General features: G+C 39.0%; 1 protein-coding gene across 6 annotated transcripts in view; it reads left to right on the top strand.

The window, feature by feature from the left end:
• Positions 1 to 565: 565 nt before the first annotated feature.
• The window catches only part of TFG (trafficking from ER to golgi regulator), a 44,137-nt gene continuing 20,373 nt past the window's right edge, over positions 566 to 24,329 (top strand). For 3 of the 6 annotated variants that reach the window (XM_008975406.5, XM_008975408.6, XM_008975409.6), the window contains exons 1-3: positions 5,019 to 5,383; positions 9,272 to 9,498; positions 15,655 to 15,738. In XM_008975406.5, coding sequence (XP_008973654.1) covers positions 9,315 to 9,498; positions 15,655 to 15,738 — 268 coding nt within the window. In that variant the 5' untranslated portion in view covers positions 5,019 to 5,383; positions 9,272 to 9,314. Of the gene's footprint in view, positions 5,384 to 9,271; positions 9,499 to 15,654; positions 15,739 to 24,329 lie in introns of all 6 variants that reach the window. The other 3 variants (XM_003821918.3, XM_055110212.1, XM_003821917.5) reach the window with 3 other exon arrangements.

Genomic DNA, 24,329 nt, shown 5'->3' on the forward strand with positions numbered 1-24,329 from the left:
TCCTAAAACTTGCTTTTTGCACTCATCAAAATGTTTTTGATATCTAACTGTATGCATGTGTACATTTCTTTTAATTGCTCTATAGTCTTTCATTTGAAAACAAAACAATGGGTGTGCTCTTATGTGCAAGCGTTTCTCTGGTACACTGTAAATGAAATTGTTGTGTCATAAGGCATTTTAGATGTTGATACAAACTAATGTCCCCACAACAAAGCATGAATGCCTATTTTGCCACATACTTTTTTTTTTTTACAAAGTGTTATGTAACTATTTTATTTTTCTCAGATGAATATATGAAAAATGGTATCTCATTGTGGTTTTACTTTGCATCTTTTATTATAAGTCTCTCTTTATTGAAATGGCTTTTTGAGAATGCTGTTTAATTATGCATTTATATGGAGGGACGAAAAGCAGGATCCTTGGCATAAATGTTAGATTAGAGACATGAGTGTCTCCAAGTACCTAGAGTTTGATTTTGTCTCTGATATGCATGATTCCTAGACTCTGGCAACTAGGTTTCTTTTACTTTTCTTTTTCTTCTTTTTTTTTTTTTTTTTTTTGAGAGAGTCTCACTCTGTCACCCAGGCTGGAGTGCAATGGCGTGAGATCATGGCTCACTGAAGCCTTGACCTTCTTGGGCTCAAGGGATCCTCCTGCCTCAGCCTCCCAAGTAGCTGAGACTACACATACATGCCATTATGCCTGGCTAATTTTTTGGATTTTTATTTTTAGTAGAGACAGGGTCTCACTATATTGCCCAGGCTGGTTTCAAACTCTGGGGTCAAGTGATCATCCTGCCTTGGCCTCCCAAAGTGCTGGGATTATAGGCATGAGGAGCCACCACACTGGGCTTCGGTTTCTTTCTTTCTTTTGGAGCTGGAGTCTCGCTCTGTCACCCAGGCTGGAGTGCAGTGGCACGAACTTGGCTCACTGCAACCTCCACCTCCCAGGTTCAAGCAATTCTCCTGCCTCAGTCTCCCCAGTAGCTGGAATTACAGGCGAATGTCACCATGCCCGGCTAATTGGGCCTAGGTTTCTTAAATGAGCCTAACAAAGCTACTCTTGATCAAATGAAAAGTTATATCTTCTTGCACATCTTGTGGCATTTGTATGAGTCTACTAGGGCTACCATAACAAAACACCACAGACTGGGTGGCTTAAACATCAGAAATTTATTTTCTCATAGCTCTGGAGGCTGGAAATAAAAATTTGGTAAGTTTGGTTTCTTCTGAGGGCTCTCTCCTTGGCTTGCAGAAGGCTGCCTTCTTAATGTATCTTCACATGGCCTCGCCTCTGTGTGCACCCATCTCTGGTTTCTCTCTGTGTGTCCTAATCTCCTCTTCTTATAAGGACATCAGTCATACTGAATTAGGGGCTCACCCCAATGACCTCATTTTAACTTAATCACCTCTTTAAAGAATCCATCTCCAAATACAGTCACCTTTTGAGGTGGTTCAATATATGAATTCTGGGGGAAGGATGCAATTCAGCTCACAATTGCATTTCTCTTTCAACTTGAAATCTGACAGGTAATTTAGCAGAGAGGTAACTTAGCACTGTCTCCAGGGGATGTAAATGAAGAAAAGTGAATGATTTCAAATTACTAAGAGACAAATCCTACATGGCTAGGGAGTTAGGAACTTACCCGTTGACAGCTGATCCTTTTGTTTTTTCTGGGAGCTTGCCCTGTAAAGTGGTGGGGAACTTAGTTTTCATTATTTTATTCAATAACTATGTATTGAATGTCTAGATCAGCCTCTAGTGAGACAAAATCTAGGAAGAACTGCCTTTGAGAGTAGTTTCTGTAAAGAGAGATTGGACATAGAGCACCATGGTAAGGCAAAAGCATTTTAGGGATTTCACGGATGTGAAGCTGGTAGGACAGGTTGTAGTATTTTGCTTAGCTAGTGCTAAGAATCACTCACTCAAAGGTACAAAGTAAGAAATCGTTCCTTTCTCCTTCATTATCTCTGCATAGGGTGGCAGCTTCCTATGTTCACACAAGCAAATCTTTACATTTAGCCAGTGAAGGTGAGGCTGAGCTGACTAGCTGGCTCCTCTTTGGTCCTCATGACTCCCCTTCTGTTTGGAGTTCTCTTTTTTAGCTAGCTGCTGCCACAACAGAGCTGATTCTTGGCAAGGGACATAACTTCTCGTTGGAAATTCTCATCCAAGGAGGAATGTACACGCTTTCCTTTGTTCTTCTGAGGACATATAAGATGACTCAAATTCTCAAAATGATTTATACTAAGTACTAAAGAAGAACATGATGAAACATAGATTTTATCTAACTTGCTAACAGGGCTCATAGTCTTTGTCTCATTTCTTGTCCAGTCTGAGAATCCCGTTTTCATTCTTAGAATCTTTCCCCCCTTTCCTTCCATGTGAGGAGTTTTAGCTACACAGACTTTCAGGGAGAAAGAGCAGGTGGTAGGTAAGTTGGTTGGTTGACTCCTTCTCTTAAAATCACAGTGTAAGTCTTAACCCTTCTTCAGATGAAACATGGAAAATAACCTGTGTAGTGCAGAATCTCATATCTTTCCTTGCTACAGTCTGGGTCAAAGATATTTCCTTGCACTCCTTCTCCTTCCTTCACATATCCTCAACTTTAATATACTACCATTAAGCAGTATTTTCTTTTTTTTTTTTCTTAGCAGTTCCTTGGAAGAAATGAGTAGTATTTTCTAGTTCAAGACTATGCTCAGTGTTCATTTAAAACCAAATTCATCTAGATGCAGAAAAGAAGGCCAGTATGTATCTACAGACATAGTAGAAGAGACCCATGTTCTTGGTAAGTGAGGTAACTGGTTCAATTCAGGTTATGGCTCTGTCACTAGTTATCACCTGTATTTATTGGGAGCTTAAGTACATAGATGTGCATCAGCTTCGACTTGAGAAATCACCAGAACCCCACCTCTCAAGTTCCACAGAAGTAGCTGGGAATAGGCTTTACCATTAAACAAGACTTTACTGATGGCTTCGGGATGAAGCATGAGGGAAATTACAACATAAAGAGCCTCAAGTTGCTTTCAGAGTCCATGAGCTCCATGAGCTCCAGCCTTTCCACAAGGCCAGCTTATGGGTGCCTCTCTTCCTAGTGTACAGATTACCACAGTGTAACAGGGACCAGCTTATTTCTCCTCAGTAGCAGGACTCTTGAGTGCCCCCTCACTGGGGATCCTCAGCAGATACTCTTTTCACCTTATAATAGGCCAAGGTTCACCTCCTTATCTCCTGCCTCAGGATCTGACCTCTTTTTAGTTTAAATATACTACTATAACAGTAGTATAATTCACTTCCTTCAGGGAATATTTTACCTTTGCCATATGGTTGTGGTTTTACCCCATCCCAAACCATCTTAATGACATCATAATACTATTATCTGACAGCAGTGCATCTCCCCAAATCTGTATTATTCAGTTTTAAAAAATAAGCAATGAATAACATTCTTTGGAGAGCAATTAGGAACTGTTTTTCATTTCTTCTGCAGCACTCCACTCCCTTATCCCTGCAAACAATTGCTCAAAGGTCAATACAACTGTTGGAAAATACAAATCAGAAGTGAACAGTGTAAACTTACATTATTTCACTCTCAAACAGAAGTTTCAGAGACTTATAACTGAAAAAGATCACACTACTTATGGTTGTAAAAGAACGTAGCTTCTCACCCTGAAACACCAGAATTTACTCCAGGTCCTTTAGGAGTATCTGGTGTTACAGCAAACTAAATATGGCCTGAGAAGGACTCCATACTTCTATACTTGAATCCTTGTGGATGAACTGTAACCTAGCTTAACAGACAAGATTGAAAACCTAACTTAGAAGTATGCGTCTCTTACAATAATCGAGTCTTGGCCAATTCCAGCCACCACACTTCAATCACTCATAGACTGCTAAGTGTTCAAATAAGGCCAACGCCAACCTGTAACCAATCCAGCTGTTTCTGTACTTCACTGCCAATTTCTGTACCTCATTTCCCTTTTTTTGTCTATAAATCTTCCACCACGTGGCTCTGCTGGAGTCTCTTAATCTGCTGTGATTCTGGGGGCTGCCCAATTCGTGAAATCGTTCATTGCTCAATTAAACTCCTTTAAATTTAATTCAGCTTAAGTTTTTCTTTTATAACTGGTAAACAACTGGAGACCAGGTAGGGTCTAAATGCTTTATTTATCAGCTTAGTCTCCACCTTAGAAGTGACAAACATTCTCCGTTTGGCCAAACTTCGGGCTCCTGGGCCTTCTCCTAGGACCATCTGTGCATCTTCTTGTAAAACTCAGTTTCAGCAAAGAACCTTGTTAAGGCAGTGTAGTAAGAATCCCTCACCCTTGATGGGGTTCCTCATCCTCCACCACCCCCAGGTGATGTCTGTTATCCTGGCCTATCTTCGTCTAGAATCCTGTTGTGTTGGTTTAGCCAGAATCTCCCTTGCCCCTGATATTTCCTCTTAGTAATTTTCCATCCACTGACCGACTTCCACCCCTTGGCTATAAATTCCCACTTACTCATACTGTATTTCTATTTGAACAGGTAAGGGAGAAGGGAAGAGTACGTAGGACACACTCAAATGCCTTATCCTCTAAAAATCACTCAGGAATCTTTAGCCTTAATTTCCCAGCTTTTGTCCTTTACACAGTTACAGATTTTCCTTGCTCATAAACGCTGTAGGTCTTCCCTGCTTAATTGGAAACTCCTTGCTCACAAAATGATTCACCCCCATTCCTAGAACAGGGCTTGGCAAAGCATAGGCTCCCAATAATGAATGAATGGATTTGTAGAAGAAAAGGTTTTTTCTTTTTCAGCTGTTACTACAATGGTCAACAATAACGACAAAAACCACTTAAAGTTGGACAGACGTCTACTGCAACCAACTCTCAAAAAGTCTAGAACAGCGCACTACGCCCCGCCCATTGGCGAGAAACGGAAATACCCGCTTTCGAGAAAACCGGAAGTGCGTGGTCACGCCCCGCGCATGCGTGCATCGGGGCAGCTCACGCTTCCTAAATCCTGTCATCCAGTGAGAAAGCAGGGACTCTTCGGCCTAGGCAGCCGGGACCCAGCCAGCCCTGCGCCTCGCGCCGTCGCGCATGCGTCCTGGGTATGTCCACTCGCAATAAGGAGGGGCGAAAGGACTTTTTTTTTTCTTGCTCCCGCCTCTTTTCTTCCCCCACCTGCCACGTACAGAGCCCAAGTTCTCGCTAGGCTTGTTGGGTCAGCGCGATTGGCCGGGGCCCGCGCGAGCCTGCTAGCGAGGTGCGGCGGTCGCGAAGGGCAACCGAGCGGGCCGTGACCACCGCCTCCCCGCGACGCCCCAGTCCAGTAGCCTCGCGTCCGCCCATTCAGCGGAGACCTGCGGAGAGGCGGCGGCCGCGGCCTCTGCAAGCCGGTATGGCCACTGGAGACGGGGGTTGCGGGCGCTCTGTCCGAGGAGGCCGGGAGACTAGGAGGCGCTGGGAGGGCCTCGCTGGAACCGCGCGGCAGCTGGGGTCGGAGGCGCTGTGGGAAGGGGCTGGAGGGAGGAGGGGGTGGGAGGGAGGACGAGGCCGGGGGGGAGGGCGGGCGGGGCCTTGCATGGGGGGAGGGGAAGGGAGGTCGCGGAGGGGGAGGGGAGAGAGGCAACCCCTGGCTGCGGTGGCCAGGAGGCGCGCCTCGGGGGCTCCGGGAGGGGAGTGCGCCAGCTAATGCCTTGGTGCAGCCTGCCTCCAAGCGTTTGGATTGAGAGGAGAGGGGCTTTGGGAGGTTTGGGGCGGCCGGCGCCCAATACCCGAAGGAGCTCGGAAGGGTGTGGAGTGGCGCCTACGGGAATAAGTTGATTGGGGTCACAGAATCGGAGCCTAGTTCCTTGGCTAAGTCAGCGCTTAATCAAGCGCCAGCTGGAGGCCCAGCCTGGTTTATAGTGATGATTCTAGCTAACTTTAAGAGTTTGCTTTGCTGGACACTATAGTAAGTATTTTGGATGCACTATCTCATTTAATCATCACAAGGATTCCTCCAAATTCAGATGTTGTTTTCATTTCGAATGTGATGAAAGTGAGCCTTGGAGGACTTAAGATCACATAGCTAGTAGTGAGAATCTTTACCGTCTTGCTGCGCTGCCTTTGAGGCAGGGTTTGAGGCCTCTTGGCATTCTTTAGAATAATTACAGGTTGACTTGGCTTAGTATTTCTTGAAGGAAACTGCTCCCCTCAGGAGGTGCTTAAGCCACAGCCTCTGAAATTGAGCAGGGTCTTACCCTTAGAGGTAGTAGAACCAGAAGTTTGTCCGCCGAACCTAGAACCTGGTTCAGGAGGCAGGCTTTTTATATGACCTTGGGCATGTCAGATTATTCCCAGTGCTGAGAAAAGTGTACCTGGTAGAGGGTTATATTATACAAGTTAGAAGCCGAGTCATTTCTGGACTTCAGAGGGGGCGGGGCAAGGACAAGATGGGAGAAGAGCTTGTCGTAGGGCTCCTACTGGCAGTTCTAGGAACTAGTTAATACCAGTCTCTACTTTGGAAGAGAAAATGAGTACCAGAATTCTGTATATGAAGTAATGTTGGGTTGGGATTTCCCCTTGAAGGGAAAGTTTTGTTGCACACTTACTTTTGAGATACTTTTGTGTTTACTCTGGGGAGATGACTGCAAGAGCAAACGACAGCTTTAGGAAAGAAGCACTGGTTCCTGGCCACAAGATGTTTACAGTCAATAGGAAACACAAAAAGTGAATTTGCAGGTAAACACGGCAGATAGAAAGTATACGTGACTCAATTTTTTTTTTTTTTGAGACGGAGTCTGGCTCTGTCGCCCAGGCTGTAGTGCAGTGGCGTGATCCCCCGGCTTACTGCAACCTCCGCCTCCCGGGTTCAAGCGATTCTCCTGCCTCAGTCTCCTGAGTAGCTGGGATTACAGGCGTGCGCCACGACAACTGGCTCATTTTTGTATTTTTAGTAGAGACAGGGTTTCACCCTGTTGATCGGTCTGGTCTTGGACTCCTGACCTCGTGATCTGCCCGCCTCGGCCTCCCAAAGTGCTGGGATTACAGGTGTGAGCCACCGAGCCCGGCCCTCAAATTTTAAATCCATTGAAATTGGGCAACAAACCCGTACCCCAGTCAGAAGGATATACCATCAATTATCTTCAAAGCTGGAATTTTTTTCTTAATTAGGAGTGTGTCTGATGGAAGTCACTTCTAGCTACATAAAGAAGGTACAGTGTGAGGGGTCAGATGTAAAAACTGATCTATATTACAGCTTTCTTCTCCCATAATTAAAAAATTTAAACAAAGTCTTTAAATTCTATATGTCAGGCACTTTTCTAGGTGCTGCTGGGAATAGATAGTACCAGCTCACTGAAGCTAAGCACTGGTTCCTTTTACATTATTGCTGGTTTACACTTCTTGTAGGAAGGAGAAGGTAACAAATACATTGATTTATTGAAAGGTCTTTATTACTCTTAGGCTGCCAGAGCAAGCAAGATGGAATATTTACCATCTTGGTGAAGTAATTATACTTTAGAGTTGGCACATAGTAGGTATTTAATAAGTAGTTCCTGAATACAGAAAGCATTGCAGAAGTCATTGCAGAAGGCGAAGAGTTGGTTGTGTGGAGATTTCTGTTAATCACTGTCTTCATGAGAAGTCCATTGTGAGAACTGGCAGATAAAAAGCTAACTGTATTCTTATTTTGCATTAAGATAAGCATGGCATCCCTAGAGTGGAATGCAGTTCACTCTATTCTGCATTGACCTTAGAGTGTTATATTTAGTTTTAATGACCCATTTCATTGAAGATTTATTAATAAAATATCTGTTGAGAGCATGGTGAGGGGTCTAGAGATATTAATTTAAGGACTAGTTAGATGGAAGGACCTAGCGTATTTATATGAAGAATAGTAGGGCATTAATATATAATATTCATATAATAGGATTCATGAAAACTTTTTTCAAGTACTTGAAGGGTTGATATGTTGGGGGAGTAGGTGAGTGCTTTCACATACCCCGAAAGAATAAAGAATAATTGCAGAGAAGTGTGGTGTTAATGAAATAACAGATTTAAGAGGAGGAAGCAGAAAGCTGCTAGTAGTAAGGCGGGAAGTTGAAACTAGAATGTGGCCAGTAGTAGTTTGTAGGATATCTTGAAAAGTCTCAAGAGATCATTTTCTTGGGGCAGGAGGAGGAAGGAGTTATGCTTGGAAAATGTTCAGCGATTATAGATAACATTCAGGAACATCTTGGCCTTGAGAAGAAGAGATATTAATCCATTATTTTTCCCTTTATTTAACAGCTGTTGAATGACTGTTGTCTGCTAGGCACTGTTGTAGACTCTGGGAATATGGAAAACATAATCGTTTACTTCCTACCATCAAGTGGAAAAGACAATAAAATGTTATAAATTTTTAATGTCTGGTAGTGTTAAGTGCTTTGAAGAAAAATAAAGCAGGATAAGAAGATAATGCCAGGGGAGCCATTTTAAATTAGATGGTTAGGAAAGATCTCTCTCAGTTAACACTTGATAAGGAATCTGAATCATATGAGGGGTATCAGAAAGGGTCAAGACAAAGGGAAAACTTAAAGTATGGGAATAGCAGGGGTGAGTGAAGAAGACAGGTAGGAAATGAAGTTAAATACTTGGCCAGGGACTGGAGGCCAGATGATTTTATAGGTCTTGCTTTTTGAGATGAGAATGCATTGGAAGGTTTTGAACAGAATGATACTAGGTTTTACTTAACAGTGTTAACTCTGGTGTTCTGAGACTAGATTAAAAGTGGGCAAAGGTAAAAAGCAGGCAGACTGGTTAGGAGTCTTTTCCAGTCATTTAGGCAAGTGATGATGGTGGCTTGAATCAAGTTGATAGCAGTGAAGTTGGACCCCAGAGTTATTTTAAAGGCAGTGGCAACCATATTTTCTTGGCAGTTTGGATGTAAGGTTTGAGAGAGAGAGATCAACCAAGATTTTTTTGTCTTATACAACTCGAAGGAAGATAAAGAAGCCTCTAGGAGAGGTAGGTTTTAGGTGGAATATCAGGAATTTATTTTTAGATATATTAAGAAAAATCTAAATGGTCATGTCAGATGAACAGTTAAATATGAGAAAAAATAATAGTAGACGTAAAATAAAAGCTTATTTTATTATCCCTACAGTAAAATAATGTTGCCTCCAGACCATTTTAACATAAATATGGTAACATGGGGATAATGAATCTTTTGGAGGCTAGAGTTTCTTAGCATCTAATAGTAGCTTTGCTCTCAACTTTTACGGTATGTTTTGTTGTTTAATTATCAAAACCACTTTTATCAGTCTTTCTCTAGAGTTGTATATATAGAACATCCTGGAGTCCACCATGAACGGACAGTTGGATCTAAGTGGGAAGCTAATCATCAAAGCTCAACTTGGGGAGGATATTCGGCGAATTCCTATTCATAATGAAGATATTACTTATGATGAATTAGTGCTAATGATGCAACGAGTTTTCAGAGGAAAACTTCTGAGTAATGATGAAGTAACAATAAAGTATAAAGATGAAGGTAAGAGTGTTTTTAAAGCTATTTTTTAAAGTCCTTTTTTTTAAAAAAAAAAAAAAAAAAAAAAAAAAAGAGACAGAACCTCTGTTGCCCAGGCTGGAGTACAGTGGTGTGATCATAGCTCAGTGTCACCTCAAACTCCTGGGCTCAAGCAATCCTGCCTCGGCCTCCCAAAGTGCTGGGATTACAGGCATGAACTGCCATGCTTGACCTTAAAGTCTTAAGTATTGTATGTGTTATTTTGCCCATTTTTATTGGACTCTTTCCCATCCTCTCTTCACGGTAGTTGAGACCTCACTTTCTTGTATTGAATGTGATGTTCCTATAGTTACTATAATTCTCTTATCAGTTAAAATTAGCTAAGTGGGGCCAGGCGCAGCAGCTCATGCCTGTAATCCCAGCACTTTGGGAGACCGAGGTAGGCGGATCATTTGAGGTCAGGAGTTCAAGATCAGCCTGGCCAACATGGCGAAACCCTGTCTCTACTAAAAATACCAAAAATTAGCCGGGCGTGGTGGTGTGTGCCTGTAATCCCAACTACTCGGGAGGATGAGGCAGAGAATTACTTGAACCCGGGAGGTGGAGCTTACATTGAGCCAAGATCGTGCCACTGCATTCCAGCCTGGGTGACACAGCAAGACTCCGTCTCAAAAAAAAAAAAAAAATAGCTAATTGGTTTATTAGAAGGGAATTTTAAGTGTTAGAACATTTTCACATACATTTTTTTACAAGCATTATTTTCTCCTTTTGTCCATATAATTCCGGTTTCTTTTAGCTTAAAAAAATTTTTTTTCTATTCTTATTTCCCGAAATGAAAGGTTTTAGTATGTATTGAATGAAAAAGGATTTCATGGTCAACTAAGTAAGGGAAAGCTGGTTTAAACAAAGACAAAAGTGTTTCTTTATTGTAGGAGTTTTCAGATTATGTAATATGCTTATATACATTTTCAGAAGTTAGTGGTATGCAGTGTTCCCAGACTCATTTGTTGACAAAATTATCTTTATGGAAATAGGTTTTGAATGAAAAATGTTTCGGCAAACACACTGAGTAGAATTATAGTAGTAGACTGTATTTCCTATTCTTTAACCTGCCTTCTTTGTTAACATCTCTGCTGAAATTTTCTCTTTAGGTGGTTACCAGTGTTTTTTACTGTTGAACTTACTTGCAGTGTATTTAATCTTGACCTCACTGTTTAGCACTGCTACCCACACCATCCTTGTTTTTAAATACTTTTACCTCTTAACATCTCTGACACTGCTTAACCTAGTTTTCTTATCACTAACAGTTTTTTCTCTGTCTGTGTTAGGGTTGGGCTTAAAGTAATGCCAGCAGATATAATAGAAATCTTAAAATCTGAGTGGTTTAATAGTTGAGAAATCTTTCAGGGATCCAGGTTGAAAGAAGCTGTTACCTTCAACACATGGCTTATAAGCTCACCATAGGCATTGACATTGGCAGGCAGATGAGTGAAGACAGAGTATGAAGAATCATATGGGAGATTTTACTCACTAGGCCTGATGGTGTTGTATGTCATTTCTGCCCTTATGACATTGGTCAGTACCCAGTTACATGGCTCTGCTAAGATGCAAATGGGTTGGGAAGTATAGTCCCTGGCTGAGCAGCCACTTAGCACAACTTATACTGTGGAAGAGAAGTGTAAATCACTGGTGATCAGTTAAATTGACCATCTAGCTAAAGGTATAATTCTCCTTTGTTTTTGTGGTGTGTAGTCTAAGAATACCCAAAACAAATTTTTGAGAGTTGCCCATGTTAAGAAACAATAAAGGATAGTACTTTTTTCCTGTTTTCTTATGCTTATCATACGTTGATTTGCACCTCTGTGACTTTGAAATGTGCGTCTTAATTTGATCAGTGAATTTTTTTTTTTTTTGAGACAGGGTCTCACTCTCATCCAGGCTAGAGTGCAGTGGCATGATTATAGCTCACCATGACCTTTAACTCCTGTCCCCAAGCAATACTGCCAACCCGGCCTCCCAAAGGCATAAGCCACCATGCCCAGCCTACAATTCAGATTTTTAACTTTTTTTTTTTTTTTTTAGCAAAGTCCCAAGAGTACTTTTTTTTTTAAATTTTGTTTTAATTGACAAATAATAATTGTACATATTTATGGGGTACATAGTAATGTTTCATTACATATAATGGGATTAGATCAGGGTAATTTGCATATCCATCACCTCAAATATTTATTTCTTTGGGTTAGAAACATTCAATATTCTCCTTCTAGCTATTTGAAATTATATAATATGTTATTGTTAACTGTAGTCATCCTATAGTGCTATAGAACACTGGAACTACTTCTATCTAGTTGTACTTTTGTGTCTTTTAATAAATCTCTCCCTATCCCTCTTTTCCCCTACCCTTTGCAGCCTCTACTGTCATCTGTTCTGCTTTTTACTTGTATAAGATCAACTTTTTTTAGCTTCCACATATGAGAGAGAGCATGTGGTATCTTTTTAACTTAATGTCTTCCAGTTACATCCATGTTGCTGTGAATGACAGGACTTCATTCTTTTTTATGGCTGAATTGTATTCCATTGTGTATATATACCATATTTTCTTTATCAGTTAATCTGTTGTTAGACACTTAGGTTGATTCCATATCTTGACTATTGTGAATAGTGCTGCAGTAAAATGTGAGTGCAGATTTCTCTTCAATATACTGGTTTCCTTTCCTTTAGTTAAATATTCAGTAGTGGCATTGCTGAATTGTGTGTTAGTTCGATTTATAGTTTTTTGAGGAACCTTCATACTGTTCTCCCTAGTGGCTGTACTGTTGACATTCCTACCAATAATGTGTAAGAGTTCCCTTTTCTCTTCATTCTTGCCAGCATTTGTTATTTATCTTTTTGATAATAACCATCCTAACTGGGGTGAACCTTGTGGTGGTCTTCATTTTTCTGATATGTGTGCATTTCCCTGATGATTTGTGATTTTGAGCATTTTTTCATATATTTATTGACCATTTCTATGTCTTTTTTTGAGAAATGTCTGTTCAGATCATTTGCTGATTTTAAAATTGGATTGTTTGTTTTTTAGCTGTTGAGATGTTTGAGTTCCTTGTATATTCTGAATATTTCATCCTCTGCCAGATGAGTAGTTGTATTTCCTCCCATTCTGTAAGTTCTCTTTTCACTCTTGATTGTTTCCTTTGCTGTGCAGAAAAGTTTTCCAGTTTGAGATAATCATATTTATTTTTGCTTTTATTAACTGCGCTTTTGAGGTCTTATTCATGAAATCTTTTCCCGACCTATTAAAGAGGTTATCCTTTTCCTAATGAGTGGTCTTGTCAAAAGTCAGTTGGCTATAGATAACATGGATTATATTCTTTTGTTCTATTGATCTATGTGTTTGTTCTCTTGGTCAATGGGTCTGTTTTTATGTCAGTTCTGTTGGTCTGTGGGTCCGTTTTTGTGCCAGTCCATGCTTATTACAGCTTTGTAGTATATTTTGAGGTCAGTAAGTGTGACGCCTTCAGCTTTGTTCTTTGCTCAGTATTGCTTTGACTGTCTGGGGTTGTATGTAGTTCTGTACAAATTTTATGGTTTGTTTTTAAATTTTTATGAATAATTTTATTGGTAGTTTGATAGGGATTGAATTGAATCTGTAAATTGCTTTGAGTAATTTTGTCATTTTAACAATATTTGTTCTTATATACAAATGATGTCATTTGTAATGACATCAATGGGATGTCATTACATATGTATGCTCTTTGGTTTCTTTCATCAGTGTTTTTTTTTTTTTTTGTAGAGGTTTTTCATCTTCTTGGTTAAACTGCTTCCTAGATATTTAAAAAAATTTTTGTAGCTGTGGTTAATGGGATTGCATTTTTTATTGTATGTGTATAGAAACACTACTTATTTTTGTGTACTTATTTTGTTTCTGGCAGCTTTATTGAATTCATTTATTGGTTCTAAGGGTTTTGGTAGAGTTTTTAGGTTTTTGTTTATATAAGATTATGTCATCTGCAAACAGGGACAGTTTGACTGCTTCCTTTCCAATTTGGATACCTTTTATTTTTTTCTCTTGCATAATTGCTCTGGCTAGTACTTCCTTAACTGTCTTTTTTTTATTTTTTATTTTTTTGTCTTGAGACAGGGTCTTGCTCTGTCTCCCAAGCTGGAGCGCAGTGGTGTGATCATGGCTCATTGAAGCCTTGAACTCCTGGGCTCAAGCAGTCCTTGCAACTCAGCCTCCCGTGTAGCTGGGACTGCAGGCATGTGCCACTGCACTCAGCTTCTTCTTCTTAATGTTTATCAAAATGGGGGTCTCACTGTGTTGCCCAGGCTGGTCCTGAACTCCTGGGCTCAAGCGCTCCTCCTGCCTTGGCCTGCCAAAGTACTGAGATTACAGGCATGAGCCAGTGTGCCTGGCCTTTAACTGCCTTTTTTCCCACTTGAAGATGCTTTGCCTTTATCTCAAACCGACCTCATTGATTGGCTTTCTCTTAACTACTGTTTAGGGCAAAGGTCAGCGAACATTTTCTTTAATAGATCAGAGAGAATAAATATTGTAGCTTTGTGGGTCACATAAGGCCTCTGTCTCATCTTTTTTTTACAATGTAAAAACCATTTTTCATTCACAGACCTATAACAACACAGGGATTTTGTCCGTTGGTCACAGTTCATGGACCCTTAGTTTGAGGTGTCCTCGTTGTAGTTTGTCTTCCACATTTAGTTACAACTTTGTATTTCATGGTTTTTTTGTTTTTTTTTTTTTTTTTTTTTTTTTTGAGACAAAGTCTTGCTTTGTCGTTCAGGCTGGAGTACAGTGGTGTGATCTTGGCTCACTGCAGCCTCCACCTCCCAGGTTCAAGTGATTCTCCTGCCTCGGCCTCCCAAGTAGCTGGAATTATAGGCACACACCACCACACTCGGCTGATTTTTGTATTTTTAGTAGAGACGGAGTTTCTCCATGTTGGCCAGGCTGGTCTCGAACTCCTGACCTCAGGTGATCCGCCCACCTCAGCCTCCCAAACTGCTGGGATTACAGGTGTGAGCCACCGCACTTGGCCAAAAAGTTTTTGATTGTTTTGATTTGTGTCCGTTAGATTCTGTTAGTAGAGTGGAGGGATGGCTTAGGTAAAGTTCCTGCCATCAGAGATACTCTGTTTCTGTTGTAGGATTCAGAAAAGAAAAAAAGAACAGGAAGTTTTCTTCTTTTACATACATACTTTATTTTCTTTAAAAAATGTGTTTATGAAAGTTGAACATTAAACAAGTATGTTATGGGAAGTGAGTCTGGCTATAAGGAGCTAAAAACAGTTATAAAATTCTCAGTTTTGTCATCTTTGTCCAAAATAAATCCACCTAATTAGTGTTAAAGTAGGTGCAGCAGAGCATCCCAGAAGTAGTCTTGTGGCCTCCCCAGGACAGAACTCCTCCCCACCCAACTGTTTGTGAAGACGCCCTGCAGAGGTCCCTGATGAACTCCTTGTCTCTGCCTGCTTTTCTGTTCTTGCTTTCTTTAGAGAATGTATTTTTCCCTTAGCCCTTTGAAAGCTTTTGAGACACACAGTTGGTATGCCAATTATAGCATTCTTTATCCCTGAGATCTGGGGGATTTCACGGTCATAAATACACACTGTTTTGAATATATAAATATTTTTCTGGGGAGAGTTGATTGTTTTCATCTTAATATCAAAATGGTCAGTGACCTGAAAGAATTTACTGTCTATCCATTCATTAAAGCAGTTTTGCAACAGTAGTGTTTTACTCTACCTATGATTAAGATTTGAACTTTGGGAAACTTTTTTATTTCTTGGTAAAAGATGTAAATTTTTTGGAATGAAAAGATTTCAGTCTAAACCAACAATTTATGATATTGCTCTCTATGAATCTCTTCCTAGTGACTAATAAATATTAAGGCACTTAATGGATTCACTTTAGCTGTATTTTTTCATGTGGATATGTGTAAATACCTTGCCATAAGAGTAATAAGCAAAATTGATTTAGTATATTTTTGAACAAATGCATTTTTGCTAGACAAACCTTTAAAGTTTAAGGTTTCTATGGGAGAGCCCAACTATGTTCTACAATCTACATTTTGGATTTTTAATTTTTACTAGTTTACTGCTTATACAAATTTGAAAATTTAAAAAATTAAAAAAAAAAACAACCTTTTTTTTTTTTTAATTCCAGATGGAGATCTTATAACAATTTTTGATAGTTCTGACCTTTCCTTTGCAATTCAGTGTAGTAGGATACTGAAACTGACATTATTTGGTGAGTAGTAAACTTTCTAATGAATTTACTATTTTATTCATTGTATTTTAAAGATGTTTGGCTTTTTTCCTTTTAAAGACTCAGGTAAGCAATAACTTATTCAAATATTATTACATTTATTTGTGTTCAGGTAGTTGTTTTAGATTACTTGAAGCTTATGGCTGTGTATGTTTTTAAGAAAATGATAGAAGTTTAATTCAGTAAGAACAGAGTGTTAAGTATGTTTTTTTTGAAATCAGGTATAACTTAGGTATCCCTGGTGCAGTATTATAGTTTTAATTTAGCTGTATTAGAATTTTTAAATTGTAATTATCTTCCTTCACATTACAGTATGTTGTTACTTATTATCAGGGCTTAACATGTAAGTCTGATACTTGAAACCAGTAGTCGCCAACCTTTTTGCACTGGAAACTGGTTTCGTGTAAGACAGTTCTTCTATGGAAGGGGGCAGGAGAAGGTTTGGGGATGAAACTCTTCCACTTCGCATGTGCAGTTCACAATAGGGTTCACACTCCTATGTGAATCTAATGCCACTGCTGAACTGACAGGAGGCGGAGCCCACCACTTAACCTCCTGCTGTGCTGCCCAGCCCGGTTTGGTTCCTAACAGGCCACAGAGCAGCACTGGGTTGGGGACCCTTGCTTTAGACAGTATTTCCCAAGGGGTACTTAAAGATTAAAAATAGTTCTGATAAAAACCAATAGAAGACTAATTTTAATCTTTTAGATTTTTTCTTTTAGATCTTAATAGATATGCAAGGCAGAACTCTTAAGGGACAAGATAGAAAAGATTACAGAGTTAAATGGTAGTGTGATTATGTGAAAAATAAAATGTGTACACTTTTTCCGGCTGTTTTGTTGTTTTGTTTAGCATTTTATTTTTTTTAATTTTGTTGCATGAAACTTAGAGTTCAGTATGAAATATGATCATGGTCTATTGATTTAATTTGTATCTATTTCATCTCCATCTAGGAAGGATGAATATGAATAATCAGAATTTAAATGTTAATAACAAAAACTGTTTAAAATTATTTAAAATAAAGGTATCTTTTTACAGTATTGAATGTAAAATACTTAACTATTGACTAGGCATAAAGCAGATTAGATAATCTGAAGACCCTTACTTTAAACAGGATCTGCTAGATAAACTTACAAATGTGTTTTTTGAATTCTGTAACTCAGCTTGCCCAGGAAAGTAAGGGAAATATCCAGGGAACAAAAAAGTAGAGGGAACTAAAGGCCTGATGTGCCAAAAGCTGAAACTTGGGGTGTTCTTGGTGGTGATAGTAGAGATTTTAGCCTGCATAATTTAAGGAATTGCCATCTGGTGTCTACATGGTGTAGGCCCTTGGTCCTAGTCCCTCAGTAGGCCATGCTTTCAAAAAGAATATTTTAGAAAAGACTACCTTGATACAGGGAAAGTCAAGGAAGCTTAACTCTTACACCTTGGGCCGTCAGGGGCTTGGGAAGTCTCCCTTCAGGATTCATAATTGTGGTCCTTAGGTGAGTTGGGTTTAAATTTAAACTATCCATGTAGTTTGGTAACTCCCAAGCCCAGATGTTACCATTTTAGAAAAATCTCAGAAGAAAGGCCAAAATCTCTCTTGAGGGGTATATTCTCAATCCAGGTCACATAGGTTTCTCACAGACAAAACCGTAAGACACATGAAGCTGTCATGTAAGCAAGAACCACTGGACACAACTAATAGCAGGATTAGATTTTCAACAACTTCAGTTAAGATATGTGATAGTCTACAAAATTAAAAGTTATTTAAGACATAGAAGAAGGAATAAGAATATAAAAGCAGCCAGCCGTGGTGGCTCACTCCTGTAATTCCAGCACTTTGGGAGGCCAAGGCGGGCGGATTGCCTGAGTGCAGGAGTTCGCGACCAGCCTGAGCAACACGGTAAAACCCTGTCTCTACTGAAATACAAAAAATTAGCCAGCTGTAGTGGTGCGTGCCTGTAGTCCCAGCTACTTGAGAGGCTGAGGCAGGAGAATTGCTTGAACCTGGGAGGTGGAGGTTGCAGTGAGTCGAGATCGCGCCACTGCACTCCAGCCTGGGTGACAGAGTGAGACTCCATCTCAGAAAAAACAAAACAAAACGAGAACGTAAGAGCAAGATGCTATTGTATTATGGAAAAACAATAAACAGATTTTATAAAGAACTTAAAGTAACTTGGAAATGAGAAATAGAATCATTGAAATTAAATACTAAGTGGATAGGTTAAACACATTAGTCATAGCTAAAAAGAGAATTAGTGAACTGAAAAGGAAATCCAAAGAAATTACAGAGTAAAGCACAAAAACACAGGCAAAAGAGAAGTTGAAAATGAGAACATCCAGAATATTTCTATTCAGAGTTTCAAGAAGGAGAGAATGGGAGAGTGGAAATACATTGAGGTAATGACTAAAGAAATTTTCAGTTATATAAAAGCTATAGACCCTCAGATTCAGAAGGCACGGGGAGCCTTGAGCAGGGATAAGTAAAAGTAAATCCCCATTGGACATATTGTCATGAAACTGGAAAATGTCTTAAGACAGAGAGATTACCTTAAAAGTAGCCAGAGAGAATAAGACTGATCACATATGAAACAATTAGACTGTTAGTAGACTTCTTCATAGTAATAATAGAGGCTAAAAGACAGTATTATCACAGTTGCAAACAGTAAAGAAAAATAACTAGAAAAGTAGCATCCTATACTCCACTAAATTTCACGAATGAGGAGAAGTAAAAATACTTTGAAAGACTGAGAATTTACCACTCGTGGACCCTTGTTAAAATAATTTTTTACAGTGGTCTTCATCAAGAAGGAAATTTAGTCCAGAAGGTGGTGAAAGATGCAAGAAGCAATGTGAGCAGATAAACTGTTGCTTGGTCCCAGGCCCTCAACAGGCTATGCTTTCAAAAACTATTTTAGAAAAGCTTTTCCATTGATACAGAAAAAGTCAAGGAAGCTTAACTCTTAAACCTTGGGCTGTCAGGGGATTGGGAAGCACCAATGAAATTTATGTGTACGTTTTAATGAGCATTGATTGTTACAAAATTAATAGTCTTAGGGAATAAAAACAATTTGGGACAAAAATACTGGGCAATAATATGTAAGAAAGGAAGGGATGATAGGAATAAAAATATTTTAAGGACTTATTTGGGAGGAACATTGTAATTACCTTTAGATTTTTTAAATTGCATACTACATATGCAGAAGTATGCATGGTGTACATGTAAGAGTTATAATTGAAAAATTAGACATTGTCAGGAAAGGAGAAAAAAAGAAAACAAGGGTACCTGTTCAGTTCAGTAGAAAGTGGTGGCAGAATAAAAGAGGTAGAAAGCTCAATAGATAGAACAGAATACTAATCACAGTACACAGAAATTGACTACATATATCGGTTAAAATAATCTCTTAATGGAATTTTTAAAAAAATCCAGTTCCATGCTACTTCCAAGAGACATAAAAGATTATTATGCAAAGCTTGAAAGTAAAGGGCTAGAAAAAGAGACTAGACAAATGCAAAGAAAGCTGGTTATTAACAGAATAGACTTATATAAAAACTTGAGTAGTAATAGTCACTTTATGATGATAAAAAGAATAATTCACTAGGACTATATAGCAATCTGAACACTTATGCATGTTAGCTTTAGATGTTTTCCCCTAAGAAAAATTGACAGAACAAAGAGAAATCAATACATTTACAATTATGGGACAGCCGATAAATCAAGCAGGCTCAAACAGCGTTGGTCTTGTACATCTAGCAGTTAGGGAGAAATACAGTTTTTTTTTTTTTTTTTTCCGAGTACTCATAGTGCATTATAGAAGTTGACTGTAAATCAAGTCTTCCAGAAAATCCCAAAATGTAACAGATAATTAGATATCTTAAAGGTCATATTCTCTGGCTTCTTTAGAGACCATTGGACAGAATATGTAACCCAAATTTCCCTACTTTTGGAGACAAAATATGGTTTTAAATAAGTCAAAGAAGAAATAATAATGGGAATTATAAATAAGTAGATAATGACTTCTATGTAACCAAGTTTTTAGAGAATGCTAAAGCTGTACTTAGAGTAGTACTTACAGCCTTAAATACTTTATATTAGTAAACTGGATTGGAAATTTTTGAGCAAGGTATTCAAACAGTTACAAAAGGACAAACCTCAAATAACTTGGAAGGAAATAATAAGAGCAGACGTGAACTAGAAATTGGAATTGTTAGGATCAACAATTTTGAAAAGATGCAGTTGGCAAATCTTTATGAGGATTAGTTAAGGAGAAACAAGGCACAAATAAGCAATGTTAGAAATGAAAAGTTTATAGTAGAAACTTTAAAATTTTATATATACCATGAATTCCTTTATTTAAATTTGAAAACTCAGGTGACATGGACAGTATCCTAGGTAAATTTAATGTACTATTTCAAGAAGTAGAAAAATTGATTGCCCCAATTAACATTAAAGAAATTGGGCCAACTATTTTACCAAATACCTAAGGAACAGGTGATTCTAAATTATACAAACTATTCAAGAGCATAGGCAAAGAGGGAATATACACTAATTCATTTTGTGGGGTTAATATAACATTAACATGAAAACCAGCCAAGGAAAATGCAAACCAGTGTCACGTATGAACATAGATAGAAAATATTAAGTAATATTTACAAATCAAACTCATCAGTGAATATTTAAACACACCATTGTCAAAATTGCTCACCCAAGGAGTCTAAGATTGCTTTAAATTAGAAAATCACATACTATTTTCCATAAAACAGATTAAAGGAGAAAAACTAGATCATCTCTAGATAAAGAAAAGCCATTCATATCTCAATCATGTTGAAAAGTCATAGCAAACTATGAATAAAAGGGAATTCTTTTTTGTGAGGCAGAGTCTCTCACTGTTGCCCAGGCTGGAGTGCAGTGGTGCGATCTCAGCTCACTGCAAGCTCCGCCTCCGGGGCTCACCCCATTCTCCCATCTCAGCTTCCCAAGTAGCTGGGACTACAGGCACCTGCCACCACGCCCGGCTAATTTGTTTTTGTATTTTTAGTAGAGACGGGGTTTCACCGTGTTAGCCAGGATGGTCTCGATCTCCTGACCTTGTGATCTGTCTGCCTCGGCCTCCCAAAGTGCAGGTATTACAGATGTGAGCCACCACGCCTGGCCAAAAGGGAATTCTTTTACCTCATATGGGGGCATTTATTATGTAGAACAACTGCTGTATGCCTAATATAAAAGGATTATAAATGTAACTAAAATACCTATTATAATTATATACAACAAAAGATACTTGGGATAAATCTAACATGGCAAGATTGTTTTGGATGAAACATAAAATTTTTTAAAATCAAGTAGGGGAATGGGTTTTGAGGAAAGGTACTCTGGGAGATTTAATTATGTCTATGCTGTTTCATTTCTTAGTGGTTAGGAGCAAAGATGAAAAAAATACTAAGGTTTGCCCAGGTGCGGTGGCTCACACCTGTAATCCCAGCACTTTGGGAGGCCGAGGTGGGCAGATCACGAGGTCAGGAGTTCGAGACCAGCCTGGCCAACATGGCGAAACTCCGTCTCTACCAAAAATACAAAAAAAAAAAAAAAAAAAAATTAGCTGGGTGTAGTGGTGCGTGCCTGTAATCCCAGCCACTTGGGAGGCTGAGACATGAGAATTGCTGAACCTGGGAGGCAGAGGTTGCAGTGAGCCAAGATCAGGCCACTGCATTACAGTCTGGGTGACAGAGCAAGACTCTGTCTCAAAAAAAATATAAATACATATTAAGCTTTAACAAAGATGGGTGTTTAGTAAGTTTATCTTGTTGTGTGCTTGAAATGGTTCATTAAAGTCTTATGATTATATTCACACTAATGAAGATACATTATTATGTGTGCTAGGGTTCTCCAGAGGGATGGAACCAATAAGATACATGGGAGTTTTTTAGGGAGAATTGCAAGGTGATTACAAGGCGAAGTCCCGTGATAGGCCATCTGCAAGCTGGGGAAAGAGAGAAGCTGATGCTGATAGTGGCTCAGTGGCTCAGTCCAAGTCCAAAAGCCTGAAAACCAGGGAAGCTGATAGTGCAGCCTTTGTCTGTTGCCAAAGGCCTGAGAGTCCCCTGGGAAGCTACTGGTACAAGCCCTGGAGTCCAAAGGCCAAAAAACCTGGAGTCTGTTGTCCAAGGGCAGGAGGAGTGGAAGCAAGCATCTGGCATAGGAGGGAGAGCGAGCTAAAGACCCAGCAAGCAAACTTATCCTACCTTCTTCTGCCTGTTTTGTCATAGCTGCACTGGCAGCTGATCGGGTGGTGCCCACCAACACTGAAGATGGGTCTTCCTCTTCTGGTTCATTGACTCAAGTGTCAGTCTCCTCTGGCAACACCCTCACAGACACACCCAGAAACAGTACTTTACCAGTCATCTAGGCATTCCTCAATCTAATCAAGCTGACGCCTAATATTAACTTAATTAATTTAAACTTAGCTAATTTAAACTTTTAATTGAGTATAATTTGGAGCTTAGTGCTCTTAAACCCACTGAGTAGATAATAACAGATTATAGGCCATACTAGGAATGTAAATGCAAGGTTCTTAAAAGTTCTGGTAAGATGTATCAGTGTGCTCCAAAGACCACCAGGAACACACCTGTAGTTGAATGAAGTTGGGTTTACTGACTTACTGCAGCAAGGGAGAATGAATACCACGGAGAACAATAGGATGTCTTACAAGTATGTTAGAAAAGTATTTTTTTTTTTGGGCTTGGGTTTGTGTTACCTGATTTGGGATAAGGTTCAAGGAAGTAGAGCTTTGCTCTGCATTGGATGCTCTCAGGAAGTAGAGATGATTCTATGTTTGGGTATTTTATCAAATCTTATCTAGAAGGTGAGAGGAATGAATCTTACTAAATCTTATCTGGAAGGTGAGAGGAATGAATTGAGGCTAAAGCTGCAGTTGGTAAAGTAGTAGCAGTTACTCATATTAGCCAGGATAAAAGGTTGTTTGGTCATTTTTCTGGTGTGGTCAGTGTTCTTGTTTTTGTCTGGAGTTTTGACATGGTTATGGACTGTTGATCTATCACAGATTATAGTCTTGTATGATGTTGGTGTTCTTTGAAATATTTATGTTCAACGGGAGAACACCACAGCCTACCTGTGAGTGCCAGGCCAGCTTCCAGCAACACTAAGGCCTGTCTTACTGTACCAGACCAGTTTCTGGCTGCTAGGAGCTGTTTTTCTCATCAAATATTGGAGAAAAAACAGTAATACCAAGTGAAAACCAATAATTGATGTAGGTAGGAGATTGTATTGAACTTCATAGCTATGCAGGGAGTATGTGAATTACTGTGAGTTTTCTTCTAAAAGCTTATAATTGGTGGTTTGATTTTGAAACATGTTTAACAAAGAATCGCCCTGAACTTTTATTTTCACGTAGATGTCCTTTTCTAATTAGGTGCTTCAGGAGTTTGTATGTATGTATACTGGCAATGCGCAAAGCATTTTAGTTTAATTTTTGAACGCCTGTCTTGGGGTTTGCAATCAGAGCCTTGTGTCACTTTCTTTTCTTTTTAAAAATAACCTGAGTGGTGACAGTGTTTGTTGCTGAATGAAGGATTTCATTTTTTTCAGTCAACTGAAAATCATTTGGACAAAATGAATAATAAGTGAAGTAATGTTGCTTTCATTAAAAAATCACAACCAGAGATTACCAAGTAATCTCTGGCATTTTGTGGCTTATATACTGTTTCTGGAAGTAACTGCTTTGAAGGACAGTCATGATGTAGATAAGTTCTGCATATATTTTTAAATTTATATTTATTTTTAAAAATTTTTTGAGACAAGGTCTCCCTCTGTCATCCAGGCTGGAGTGTAGTGGAGTGATCTCAGCCAACTGGACTTCCCCTCCTGGGATCAAGCAATCCTCCCACCCCAGCCTCCTGAGTAGCTGGGACTGCAGGCATGTGCTGCCACACTTGGCTAATTTTTTAAGGTTTTTGTAGAGATGAAGTCTCACTGTATTGCTCAGGTTTTTCTTGAACTCCTGGGCTCAAGCAGTTCTCCCTCCTTGGCCTCCCAAAGTGGTGGGATTACAGGTGTGAGCCACCATGCCTGGCCCTGCATATATTTTTTTAACGATTTCTTTTAAGATCAGCTATTTTAGTTAGCTGTTTTTTTTCAAGACAAAATTATGCAAGAGGGATAACAGACCTATCAGTCATGTTATATCTTTAAACATGTATAGAGTAAGGTATTTTTGTATTATTTTAAGAATAGCATGAAATAAAATGAGCTTTTTAAGTTATATAATTTTTATTAAATTTAATAATTTCTATTAAATTTAATAAATTCTATTTAAGAACAGCATGAAATAAAGTGAGCTTTTGAAGTTATGATTTTTATTAAATTTAATCATTTCTATTAAAAAGTAGAGCTCGGATTTTCCTACCAAACCTTTTTACCAGTAAGGTCATAGGCTATAGGTATGGCATCAAGAAAGACTGATAATTCTGCTTTTTTTCCAAAATAAGTTATTAGCCATAGAGAATTCTTTTTTTTTTAAAAAAAGTTACTCCATTACATTGATATCTTGTTTTTGGTTTTTTAAAGGAATTGT

This window comes from Pan paniscus, chromosome 2, assembly GCF_029289425.2.
Source record: "Pan paniscus chromosome 2, NHGRI_mPanPan1-v2.0_pri, whole genome shotgun sequence".
Taxonomy (NCBI): domain Eukaryota; kingdom Metazoa; phylum Chordata; class Mammalia; order Primates; family Hominidae; genus Pan; species Pan paniscus.